The sequence below is a fragment of the Pholcus phalangioides genome, unplaced genomic scaffold (genome assembly GCF_987345545.1).
Source record: "Pholcus phalangioides strain wild (caught in Gottingen) unplaced genomic scaffold, Ppha-v1.0 ptg000042l_1, whole genome shotgun sequence".
Classification (NCBI taxonomy): domain Eukaryota; kingdom Metazoa; phylum Arthropoda; class Arachnida; order Araneae; family Pholcidae; genus Pholcus; species Pholcus phalangioides.
In genome coordinates, this window is record NW_028301628.1 from 37,091,658 (window position 1) to 37,105,677 (window position 14,020).

The 14,020-nt window shown below is 34.9% G+C and overlaps 1 protein-coding gene across 1 annotated transcript; it reads left to right on the forward strand.

Annotated features, from left to right (window-relative positions):
- The first annotated feature begins 242 nt into the window (after positions 1-242).
- Positions 243-11,045, forward strand: LOC149064978 (uncharacterized). The gene is made up of 6 exons (XM_089254911.1): positions 243-384; positions 2,229-2,435; positions 5,225-6,276; positions 6,398-6,462; positions 7,949-8,029; positions 10,587-11,045. The coding sequence occupies exons 2-5, from the start codon at positions 2,235-2,237 to the stop codon at positions 7,996-7,998; spliced, it is 1,368 nt and encodes a 455-aa protein (XP_089111037.1). The 5' UTR covers positions 243-384; positions 2,229-2,234; the 3' UTR covers positions 7,999-8,029; positions 10,587-11,045.
- Positions 11,046-14,020: the final 2,975 nt, after the last annotated feature.

The following is a 14,020-nucleotide window of genomic DNA, read 5'->3' on the forward strand; positions in this document are numbered from 1 at the left end:
TTCGTGGAATTCACTTCAATTTGCAGTAATGGTTCATTTCCCACCATTTTGATTTTTCCGTAATTTCAACAATATTTGGCAACTTTTTTTATATTTGGCGTCGTTTTTGGCGATAATTGGCAATGTCCCGTATTTGGAATCCCAATGTCCCATATTTCTCTGGAAGAAATATGGTCAGCCTAAATATAGAACATAGGTGGAGGAAAGTGTCGAAAGACAGCGTCTGATAAAAAACAATCAGTCATTTTAAAAAACAGGCTACAAACTCTAGCAACTGTGATCCTGTATAATATTGAAATACAAATGCTTAACACAGTCAAGTCAAGGCATTTCCCTAACATTAGGGGATGACTGGAAAAATTAGATCTTACTGAAATCGTGCTGGTATTTATCTTTATTTTAAATCCTTTCATTCAGTTTTTTGAAAAAATGTTTGAATTGGAAATGTATCAGTAATAAAAATAAATGCTTCTTTATTGTATAATTTTATAAATTGCGGACTGATCATTTCTTTAAAAGCCATGTATATCTCTGTTGGGGTTTGAACCTTGACCTAATCTCCCATCTCCCCCTTAACAATAGTGGGGCTGACAGTGCTCTGTCCCTGGGGCAATTCTCATTTTTTTTACCATCCTTTCAATTAACTAGGGGCCCCCTCCGCTGATGTGGGGCCATGTATCCACCCTATTGTTGATCATCTACCAACTTAGTGGATAAATGGATTGCCCCACTAAATTTTAATCTGGACAAACATAGTTCAAAGTATGTCCAGAGGTGCAGTTATGATTTTATGACCTGTGGGTTACACAAACTTTGCCACTCTTCTTTCCTGCTGGACTAATTTTCTTGATGACTCCTTCCACAGATTTGCTGCCATCGACCATAGCCTGCTTTGTCCATGCCCCTGTAAATATGCCTGTCTCTGAGTCACTCATTTAGTCACTTCCATGCTCACAAATTCTAGGTCACTCTTTTGTTCATTCACATGTTTACACACACACTCTCTTTTGTTCATTCACATGTTTACACACACACTCTCTTTTGTTCATTCACATGTTTACACACACACACTCTTTTGTTCATTCACATGTTTACACACACACTCTTTTGTTCATTCACATGTTTACACACACACTCTTTTGTTCATTCACATGTTTACATACACACTCTTTTATTCATTCACATGTTTACACACACACACTCTTATGTTCATTCACATGTTTACACACACACACTCTTTTGCATAGGCAGAGATAGACTTAGAAGTCTGGGGGGGGGGGCAAGATGATGATGATATTGATTCATCTATGCATATATACATTAGATCAGTCGACTTCACCTTTGATGCTGCCCCCCCCCCCCCGTATCTCCGCCCATGCTCTTTTGGCCATTCATATGCTTACACGTACTCTACGTCACTAGACTATTCTTATAATTTTCTTGTTCTTCACACTATAAATTCACTATAGTGGGACCCATGCAAAATCTGATCAGCAGCCCATTGTGCAGATAATCTGGCCTTGATCCAGAGCAACTAGCAGGCCTTGAATCTGGGGCCAGGAGTTCTAACTGAAGAGCTGCTTCAATTTTTCACACTATAAATTTGGTAGGAAAAATTATAGGGGCCTGCGAAAAATATTAATCAACTATGGTCATAGGCCTCGTACTAGATCAAGGATATCCCCCCCCCCTCCCATTGCCAATAAAATGAAGGCTATTGTACATAATAAGCCATATATATACAGCGTATTATGTTATATATTAAACTGTATATATACACCTTATACAGTGGGACAATGGCTTTCATTTTATTGGCAATGGGGGGGGGGGGATTGCTTGATATATAGCAATGTAAAAAAAACACAATCGTTCTCCCTCTCTAAGATCATGGGTCCCTCCCTGAAATGACTCCCAAGGGGTCCACTGATCCCTTTAGGAGAGCTCCCTTGCACTAGAATGAAAAAATTAAAACTTGAAAATATAACTTTACAGTGAGTGGTAGCTATGCCAGCTGTAGATGTCCAGGATGACAAATTTGAGGAATGAGTGGTCAAGAAAACTACTACAATGAAAGAAGCAAGCTGCAAAACCTTAAATATGCCTCTGATCACTGATAATACATCCAGTCATCTGGAGTTGATTGTTTTATGAACAGTTTCATAAGAGTGATCTAATTGTGTTATAAAAGTGATTTTTATGGTAGTTTTCTTGTCTTATCGTTACTCTAGTGCACAATGGTAATAATGGCTGCATCTTTCTCCGCTGATGGATATGATGTTCTTGGAGATCCATCGATCGAAAATGCCACGAGGTTTCTATCAGAAAGTGTAAAAGGCGTTCAACTCAGTTGCTGGGGCAGAGCTGGTCATCAGTTACCGCGTTTGCCAGAGATCTTTGTTCCCAGACACATCGTTACTTATAAAGACTCTGATGAGGTAGTGTTTTATTTGCCATCTGATAATTTTTTGGCTGAGATCAAAGTGTCTATTTTTAGGAAAACATAATTTGGTTGCATAGAAAACAATTCTGGCTTGAAATAAATTTTGAACAGAATACCTCTCATGCAACTAATAAAAAAAAACACGAAAAAATGACTACTGTTGATCAGATGCAATAAGTGAAATTTTTATATTTCCCTCAATCTATAAAATTTTGATGATGCAAGAAACATCCTGCGGCATGGGCATGTCATTTTCTGAGGGTCAGACATCAAGACCCCAATCCTGCCTAGCAGGAGAGGCTAGGTTAAATCGTGATTTTAGATCAACTACGTATGGTGGACCAGAAGAGGCATTAAGGTCAGAATATTCGTTCCTCACACAAAATTTGGATTTCAGGGGTCAGGAATCACATGAGATCTCTCAAACCCGCAACCCAAATCAACCTGTTTGGGTCAAAGAAAATTAGTTCCCTTGTATGAGACCAGTCATCTTAACTGGAAGACATTTAATTAGTACTCCTTTACTGGGTTGTTATAGAGTTACATCACCTTGGTACAACATTTGTGACAACAGACAAGGCTATTTAGCCTGGCTAAATGCATTTACAAATTTCCCTACAATCACGTCATGTAACATAACATGTTTCGCTGCCCTTGACAATGATTAATTAACTCGAGTGGGACTCATAGTTAATACCTGACTTGAGTCTTTTGACTTCTTTTTGCAAGATCTTACAACCGCCAGACGTGCATTTGTGACTTGTTGGTGAGTTATTTTTCTCAGTTAAGCAGTAGGCAATTCCCACATTTGGCTTTTCAGTCACATTGGGACACTTTGTGACCCTCCTTGCTACAGCGTTTTTACACCTCTGGCCTCTTGCATTTGTGTGTGAGATGGCCGAACTGCCAGCTCCGAAAACACTAGAGTGGCTTCAAGAATTCTCTTACTGCGCATCTGTACCAACCAGCATAAATAGATCCTCTTTGAGTCGGTGTGCTGAACATGCTAGGGTCAACTCGCAGCACCTGATCTATACTATCTGTTCCCCTTGCAAATTTTTTCACCACATGCACTCTGGTCTCTTCAAGATAACATAAAATGTTGATAATTAAAATTTTCTTTTTTCACTCTCCATCACACTAAATTATGTGAATAATAATTCGCTGACTAAAAATCATTCCTTTCAAGTGTTTTTGCAGCAAAAGGGTTGCAAAAAATTAAGAATTTCAATAATTATTGAAATTCTTAATTTTTTTTCATCAATTATAATTGATGTATCTCAGCAAATTTTCATTAAAAAGTTGCAGGATCAAAGTCCTTTCAGCGCAAATTTTTCGTGATACAGTACCATCTGTGTGTGTTTTAAACTGACAAAATCTGGGGCTACTGTGCATCTACAGGGGATATTTTGCAACAATGCTGAAAAAATGACTCTGCGTTACATAGTGGCTGTTTTTATGAATGAACATTTTCAAACGAATTTGGTAACGTCTCGGCAAGAGACGTTATCGGTCAACTCATATATTTGTTATTCATATTGATTATACTAGGCTTGGACAAATCACAGGCGCCAGGTCACCATAGGAATTAAAAAATTGGTATTGGCACCTAAATTTTTATTTTGTGTAGTTACTAAATTGCTGGTTGAAAGCAGCTCAAAATGTTTGGAATTCATAGCAGCATATCTGCCAACACGAAAGAGGGTCACTATGCCCTGATAAAGTAAAAAAAAAAATCATTATTTTGGACCACCTCCTTCGGGTAAAAATTTCTTTGTACCTTAAAAATTGTTCTGGCGCCTAGATTTTTTCTCTTTTGCGATTTGTCTAGTTCTGATCATACGTAGTACATGAGTATTCATGTATCATTCATCATTTTGCAACTGAAAATGATGAACGATCTTTTTCTTGACAAAAGTTCCAGCTGTATTTTTTTTAAGAAGTCAAAATTTATTCACTTTCACAAGAGGAAAAATTAAAAAAAAATAGGCAGGACATATTGCTGACTGATGTAAATATTGATACACTGAGTTTCATATGAGTTGACAAGGGGTAAATTGGTTACCCATACTGACAACAAACAATGAAGTTAAAACTAGAAGTCACTAGTAAAAGCAGCTTAAATATATTAAACAATATTCCAAAATAGTGGATGCATCAGTAACTACAATTCAAAATTTCCCTCAACTAACAGCTTTGCACAACCAAGGTCACAATTAGATACTTTGTCAGAACTGAAGCAAGCATGCATTTTAGCATCCTTGGATATTGTATGAAGGTAAATTCGGCTCCCACTTCAGTGCCTGGAGCACCAGACCCGCCTGCTCTTCCCTAGTTGTGGCTTTGTGTACAACGTTAAACATCCTGGATGCAAGAAAAATGGAGTCCAGATCGTATACCACCTAAACTTTGACAGAGATTGCAAAAGTCCCCTTTTTTTTTTTTGTTAAGAAGAGAGTATTTCTAAAGAATTTACCTTGAAAAAAAATCTGTTGTCTTTAGTGCAGAATCACGAAATATTTCATTTTTGCAAGATAAAGACAAAATTCGCCAAACTGACAGCATGTGTTCGGCCTCTTCAAATCAAAATCTGCCAGGCCCGTAACTAGGCTGGGCATCAAGCTTAATGGGGTGGAACAAAAAAAAAATGTACACTTTTTTGCATGATAATAACCATTTCAAAGGTGATAGGTATGCTACTGCCCTGGGCTCTATTATTAAAATTAATGTAAACAATGTATTTTTATTTTGTTTCATGAATTTTTTCGTCTTTTTTTTCTTTAGGATCCAGATCCAGCATTTCAGAGGTTGAGTGAATACAGAGGTGCCGAACAGTCGTTCTCTCTTTACGATGATGCTAATGGATTTTGCTACGAACAGAACGATTTAGATGGTTTATCAGACCAAGATGAAATATATCATTCTGATAGCGATTACAGCACCAAGAATGAAGATTTGTCGGAAGATGAAGATCCCGAATGTAATGCTTATGGCAGCAATGAGAAAGTAATAAATAGGTTGCCTTGCGAGGATAAAATTACTAATGCTATTGATCATCTGAACAGCAATCACTTTGAAAGCAGCAAGCTTTCTCATCTTAAGGTATTTAACAATGGCCATAATCATGATAATTATCTAACGGACGTGCTGAGGGACTTAAACACAGATCGACGAAAGGGAATAAGTTTCGTGGTAGAGGAAGAAATCAAAGACAATGTGAGCTCAATACCATCGAACTCAATGTGGGAACATGAGGCGGAGTCAGAAAGTTTCCCTATAGCTAATTACGCCCTGGGTAAAAAAACTGAGGACGACATTTTGTTTCATCCGAAAAAAAAGTCAGCCAAAGTCAAGAAAAGAGCTGCAAACAAGACAGTGCAGGGTCAGATGACACTTTCTGACTTGGCCGTTGATGAAACAGAATGTAAGAAAAATGATCATATCGATGATCTTCAACTGTATTATCAAAATTTTGGTTCTTACCATGCGAGCGTCACGTCAACGGCGAGCAAAAGTGAGTTTCCAGAACTATCCGCAACTTCTCAAACAGACACTCCAAGAGCACTTTTAGAAACTGACAAAAAATTTAGTTCGGGAAAAGAACCACAGAAGTTGGATTTCCGGTCAGTAACTGAATCCTTCATGTCTGCTCCTCTGTATGAAGAAGACCCAAAAAAAGAAGAATGGCGGCAGAAAAGCAATCAAGATCTTCTCATAATAAAAAATATTCCGTTCGGACTTTCAGCAGATCAGTTGAAATCTTATTTAGAAAGTTTTGGTACTGTTCAAGATTTGATCCTAGAAGTCAACGATGCTGATGTCACGGCTACAGCAATGTGATAATTTTTATACTTTCATTTATATCCTATGCACTTTTCTTCCCCGCCCCTTCAAATTTTGTTCTACATTTGTGAGTTTATGAATTCGCTGCTGAATATTTTCTTTCCGATATTTCAGAATGGATTGTGATCTCGACTGGATTATAGATGCTTTGAATGAAAATTCATTTGAAGGCGCTGAATGTAAGCATCTGGTCCCATTATATGGAATAGATTCAAAAGAATTTTGCAGATTCTATTAATTTATATGTAAATGCATGTTTAGAATTCCTCTATCAAAGATTATGTACATACTGACCCATTACTTTACTGATTCTGTAGATCATGCATGCTCAACCCATGACCTGCAGGTCAAATGTGGCCTTCGGAGTGATCTGGTGTGGCTTGCAAGCTTGAACATAATTTTGGTTAAATGGACTAAGCAGCATATTTTTGGATCACTTGAATGACTTGTAGTACAGTTACATAGCACTTGAGTGGCCCATGATATATTACCTGATCATTTAAGTAGCCTGTGGCACATTTCAAGATCATTTGAGTGACCTGCAATGCATTTACAGATAACTTAAGTTACCTGCAGCACAGTTCCAGATCACTCAAACGGCCCATAACAGTGTGTAAAGATCACTCGAATGGCCCAAGGCACATTTACGGATCACTTGAGTGACTTGCAGCACATTTACAGATAGCTCGAGTGGCTTGCAGCACATTTACAGATAGCTCGAGTGACTTGCATCACATTTACAGATCATTTACGTAATCTGCGGCACTGTTTCATAGCACTTAAGTGGCATGTTGCACAGTCCCAGATCATGAAATAACCTGTTGCTGAGTTTACAGATCACTCAAGAAGCCCACAACACATTTACAGATCACTTTGATGACCTGCCGCAATTTTACAGACACTTTCAGCCACAGAGTGACCTGCTGTGTATTTACAGATCACTTAAGTGGATTGCTATACATTTTCAAATCAATGAAGTGGCTTGTGCTCTCCTGAAGGTTGAAAATCCTTGCTGTAGATATCAGGGCCTTGGCTATTTTATATACTGCTGTCAATGGTAAATCAAAATTTTGGAAAAATTACACAGCATAAAATAAAGTTCAGTATGATCTATACTAATTGTAATCTAACGCAGTATTTTTCAATAGTTTTTGCACTCACTGAACGGGTGGAATCATGATACTATTTCACCTCAAGCAAGAAAAATAATTCACCAACTTTCTCATGACCAAGATCAACATCTTTTTTTTTTCATTATTTGCCCAGACCTGTTGTTGCTCTGCTCACAGAATTTTGAAATATGGCAAAATAACATACTATCATATGCAGTGCATGAATTCTCTTATGCTGACACGAAACTTGCTGAATAATTTTCAATCATGCACATAGACAGCGTATAGGGAACAACACATTCAATATAGAAAGTAATTATTCTCAATAAACATTCTAAAAATTGTTTTTCCTTCTAACCACAACCTTGTTTTTTATGGGGGGTGCAACATGTTAAATATACGTGAATCAATCTTTGTGCTTAACACATTTCTAACTGCGGATTCTTGTGTTTATGAATGCAACAAGTATTGTGAACGGTTATTTTCTTCAATACTATTGAATTTTAAAAATGTATCTTGCACTCCTGAAATTTTTTTTTCTCTCTGTTTCAAGATGATTCCAGCAGACTATTATCATGTTACAAAATTAAGGGAGACGAATAAGGTTTCACAATATATAATGCTGTGGATTTCTGTGAGTTTTTTTCCTTCACATTATGTGTAAAGTTATCAAAGAGCGAAAAAGATTAATTGGATGGCTTTTTATATAAAAGGAACCAAGTGCCATTTTTAACATACGCCAACATCTGAACTATTGAAAAGAGGTGGGATTTTTTAAATCTAAATAGAACCAAGTGACGTACAGGCTGTGATGCCGTCTGTGTGCATCTGAACCAACTACCAAACTGAATCGAAGATAACTTTTTCTGAGTTTTGATTTAATGGCGCTCGAGTCCTTTTATATAAAAGCCGTCCAATTATGACTTGTAATTTTATGTTTAAGGGATTTGCCATTGTACTATCTTTTGTACCCACAATACATTTTTTTGCTGATTGCATACACAGCTGAATTCTTAATATTTAACTTAGGTTTTCTTAAATATTGTTTAGCGGTCCCGCTAAAGTCTTATTCTAAAAAACTTAAGTGTAAAGCTGATTCTGATTGGCTATATAACCATCAAAATTTATCTCTCTGATGAAGGGGGAATACATTTTAAGTTCATCAAAGCCATTTTTTTTTTACAAGTTATAGTTATTTTCATTGGACGTCATTGTTTTTACAATTTACATCATGCATACCTTTATTTTCCTGACATGACAAGAACTAATTTTGGTTGGTCATTTGTTTTTCCACAGTTTGAGAATTGGCTTTCCACTGAAAAAACCCAAGCCCAATCATATCGTTTAGTGGCACTTCAGGATGTTGTGAGGCAACTTCTCAAAGATGAAATTTTATTGAGTAGAAATTTGCAATGGAACTCTTAATTTACCTAGCCTCTATCAGGTGAAAACTTGACAATGGTCCATCATAGTTAAGTTTGTAGTGAGCTGCAAGTTGCAAAAGCTGCCAGAGCCCAAGCTCATCAAGAAAAATATTCTTTTTTTGCAACAAAAAAAGAAAATAAATTGCCTAATAATTCAATTGGGAACAATTTCCATTGTTGATACAGTAGACTTCGCTTATTGGAATAATGAATGATAACATTATCCAAGTACTATTACTTTTGCGAAGCATGGAATGGACCAATATTGTAACGGAAAATTGTTTTTATAGTTTATCAGGACATCAGCTTATGTTTTCACATGTAGAGCTAGGGTTTAACCAACTCTTTTTCCCTTTGTTACCTGCAAGATTATGTAGTAAGTCAGGTAGTCCCCCCCCCCCCCGGACAAACATTTCTATACTCGGTTCAACAATGTTCTAATAATGTATAATTATATATATATATATGTGGTGTGGTGATTTTGCAATTTCTTTCATATAATGGAAACGGAAAACCCCTTCTATGTCAGTTTTTGAAAAGATTTTCAAAGAGAAAGACTTTCTAAAGCAGTCTATGGAACGTACTGTATGAGATTTGTTCAAAAAGTATCCAACCATAATTTTTCAAGTGTAAAACCAACCAAGCTAGGGAAGCATAGTTTGGTGCATGTATGTAGGCAATCCTAGTGTGCATGCTTGAATTTTTATCCACTGGCAGACTGCTGATGAACGAGGAAGTGAGCACCATAACATTTTCGTTTTAGACAAAATGGTAGAGAAAAACTTGAACAATGTTACTGCATTAAATTTTGTGATTCCCGAGTGGAAAGAATCCATAATATTCAACAGGCCTCCAGAGACAAAACAATGGGCACCACCCCAATAAAGGAGTGGTACAAGGCATGCACTGCATTCTTGCAGTGCATGCCTTGTATTACATTGAAGATTGTATTGTACTACTGCAAGAATGCAGTGCATGGCACAACCATCACCAAGGGGTACTACCAAGAATATAGAGTTCTATATCACAATTGACAGTAGCAAAAGAAAATTGTTCAAGTATTTCCTGTGATTTTATCAAAAACAAAAATTTGATGCCGTTCACTTGCACTTCCTCACTCATTGGCAGCTTCTGCAGGCAGGAAAAAAATTCCAGTATGCACACTAGGATTGTCTATGTATGCACACCAAACTCCCACCTCCCTAGCTTCATTAACAAAATATTATGGACAAGCCTTGTACATTTAAAATAAGGACCGTAATTCATGATACACGTTAAACAGTTCCATTCTCACTCCTCACAATGGCTAATTAAATAAAAGTAAGATTTCAGTTGAAAGAGGCGAAAAAAAAAAAAATCCTGATTTAGAACAGTATGAAGAGGGGGAAAAATAGAGCCATTAAACCAGTTGTCCCGGTTCCATACATTCTGTTCGACCAACGCATGGTCATCATACTTGCAGCCAGGATTTATTTTTGGATATAGTTGTCAGAAACTCAGAGTGCTGATGTGATCACATTAAATGGCATGCATTGTACTTAAAAAAAATTAAATACTGTTTTGGGAACTACCATGTTCTTTCAATGTCATTGGTCCCCCTACCAATTTTTGTCATTCCAGTTAGATTGAGTTACCAATGACTGAGTAGTGGCAGTTTAATTAAAAATACCTTGTATTATACGGGTGAGGTTATGAGAGCAAAGTGGTATGTAAATGTTTGTGATTTGAAAAGAAGCTTCATTAAAAATTTTTTCTTTCAATTTACAGGTTACATGTCAAGTAATGGCTACCTAAAGATGTTTGGATTTTCAGAGAATAACAATTTATGTGATTTAGACTACAATTTTATTTTTTAAACCTTTTTCTAGAATTTTGTAGTCAAATTGTTTTTAATCAATTCACATGAATTTTATCATAACGCTCAGCACAGCCTGGTAAGGTAGAAAGCCATTTACGAGTGATGTAGTTTAGACCAGGTCTGTGTGGCAACAATGTATTTATCATATGAAGTGTGACAGATTTTTTTTTTAATTTGCTATGACTAATTTATTGAGGTTTTTATAACTGATTTTACGATTAGGTTTATATTAGATGCACACATATATTGTGTAAAATGATTTATATGTTAAAAACATTTAATTTTAGTATGAATTTGCTTCTCATCTTTGAAATTTTATCAATGTTATCCTGAGCGTGAAGTTAAATAAATTATTTTTACTGCAGATGATTGTTTTTTCTTTTATGGTGGATTAATTTATCTTTACACAATGGTGACCATTTCTAAGAAACATTACAAATAGAAAAAATAATTTGGATGAGTATATCTGCCGTAAAATCTGAAAATATAGGAGGCAAAGACACTTTAATACATCAAATTCTGTTATAAAGGTATTGTTCCAGAGACTGCCATGAAGCTGGGCTGGAAGAGATCTCGGCAACGGGATAAGTCCAGTGGCAAATTTCTGGCATTCATTCATTGTTATAAAGGTACTTTTATTCTAATAAGTATGATTATCATTGAAACTATTTTACAATGGTGCCTCAAGTTGAGTCAACTTATATATCAATTCATTATTGAAATTTCGTTCACATACGAGAGTTGTTTGGAAAGTAATGATATGCATACAGACAGAAAACTAACTTTTTATTTCGAAAGCTGGAAATGCTGATTTTGACCATGATCTTTTAGCTCTTCCTCTTGTGGTCATTCCTCATAGTTACATTGAGTCCGGCTTTAGTAGCAAGAGTTTAAAATGGCAGCTGCGATTCAGAATCTCATCGATTATGAAATGTGCTCTATCATGTTTCCTGAAATTTGAGCATCCAGCGAATATTCACAAAGCAATTATATTGACAATTATATTTATACTCAATTGGCTTGATACATAGAATTGGTTCTGAAAGTGTGTGTCGCAGCTCCTTAGGGCTTCGCAAACCTTTTTCAGGGATAGAGATGTAAAATTCTTGAGAATAATCTTTAAGGAGAATATTCTCTGGAAGGACAATTATTATAAATAACTTGAGAAAATTCTTATTCTCAATTAGAATATTCTTGTTATTTATAATAGTTCTTCTAGAGAAGGTTTTAAAGAATATAATAATATACTTGAGAATATTCTCTGAAATGCGACTATATTATTTAAATAACTTAACAATATTGTTATTTTTATAGATGCAAAATCCTCTGTAATAATCTTTTGAAAGATTCTCAAGAATATTCTTGAAGTTACAATAAATGACTAGACCTTATTTTTACTTCACAACAAAGGTCTCTAAAATTAAAAAATATTATGTGTTTATAATATGGTACATGTTTATGTGTGAGTAATTAAAAAAATATATATAATAGTAAATTAATCATTTACATTTGTGAAAGAGGGAAGCGTTATTTTCCTGCAAACAAATGTAACTATACAAAAAATGTCCCCATTCTCAGGGGATACAGAACTGTTCAAAACAGGTACCCAGAGTAATTATTCAATAGCTTGAAATTGAATAGAATGAAGAAGCAATTATAAAGGCAAATGATGAGGGAAAAACTCTGGATCCTTGGCATGTTCATACATAACAAATTAGCGAACCTGGTACTTCAAAGTGCCATCAGTAGATGAAAGGTTGAGCATGGATCAGATTTTATTCACCAATTGGCAACTGCAGAAGGTATGCCATGAGAGGGAATTCTTTTTAAAACTACCCAGAAAAATAGGACTTTCTGGAAAGACAAATGTTATAGGAACTTTGCAGAAAACATTGGTGCTGTTATGTGGTGGAAAGAAACGTGCATTCTAAAATTGCTACAAGAGCTTTCAGAACCTCATACATACAGCATAAAAGGAATTGAAAATAGAAAGAACAGGAAAATTAAAGTTTGCAACCCACAATATTAAATTGTTTTAACCCTTTATATAAGACATTGTGAAAAGTAAAATAAGAAGAAAATTATAATAAATTAAAATAAGAAAATTATAATAAATTAAAATAAGAAAATTATAATAAATTAAAATAAGAAAATTATAATAAATTAAAATAAGAAAATTATAATAAATTAAAATAAGAAAATTATAATAAATTAAAATAAGAAAATTATAATAAATTAAAATAAAAGTACAAATGTAATAATAATAAATAGTTATCATGTAAATTATTTGGTAAATCATTTTAGTTCTAATTAAAGACAAAAAAAATTATTTTTGAAACAATTAGTTTAAAACAAATGATCTGATCCGGTACCGTCAGGATATAAAGGGTTAAAGCAAGAAAGTGAAAACAACTTGCAAAGAAATGTGATAAAAAATTTGAGTCTTTAAGGAGGTATGTTCATTGACTTTATTGAACAAAATGACACACACAGCTCTCTTATCTTTTTTAAAATGAAGATGATCATATAATGGTTCCCTTTTCCAATTAACATTGGTTTTATTTTTTGCTTAGAACTTATTTCTGAAAATTTATCTAATTTTAAGAGATATTTTTTAATTTCTAAAATCTTAATGTTTCCAAAATCTTAATTAAAAAACTTTTGAAACCTCTAACCATGTGGCCAAGAATATTCGTGAACCAAAACTTGTCATAAGGAGGTGATTATGCCAAAAAAAAAAAAAAAAAACAATTGTTCTAAATGTTTCAGGCAATGAAAATTGAATCATATTTTATAATATAAACAAAATTAGTAAAAATTTTTCATTATTTAAAAGAAAAAAGAATATTCTCGATTATTCTCCAATTTTTACATCCAGGAGAATATTCTCATTCCTCGAGAATATTCTCCGGAGAATATGCTCACCTCACATCTCTAGCCAGGGAACTGTGGTTGAGCTGGACATATTATGGCATGAAAATATTCGGTGCTGTGAAATGGTTCTTTGCCAGACTTTTGTGAGTACTCTGAAGATAGGTCGATATTCATGAATTCAAGCGATAGTCAACAGCAATGGTGCCATATGAATTCGTCAAAAGCCAAGAAATTCAAAATTTCAATTTCTATAAAAATGATTACCAGAATGCAACTCCGGTTTTCTGGGACAGAGGAGGTGTTTTTCTGATTGACATTATATCTTCCTGCACCACAATTAATGCTGCTACACATTGCTAAACCTAAAAATACCTTTGATGGGCTATTCAATACAAACTGAGGGGTAATGTTGATGAATGATATTTTTCTGTTTGGGTTCACATGGCAAATATCACTAATGTACTTAAAA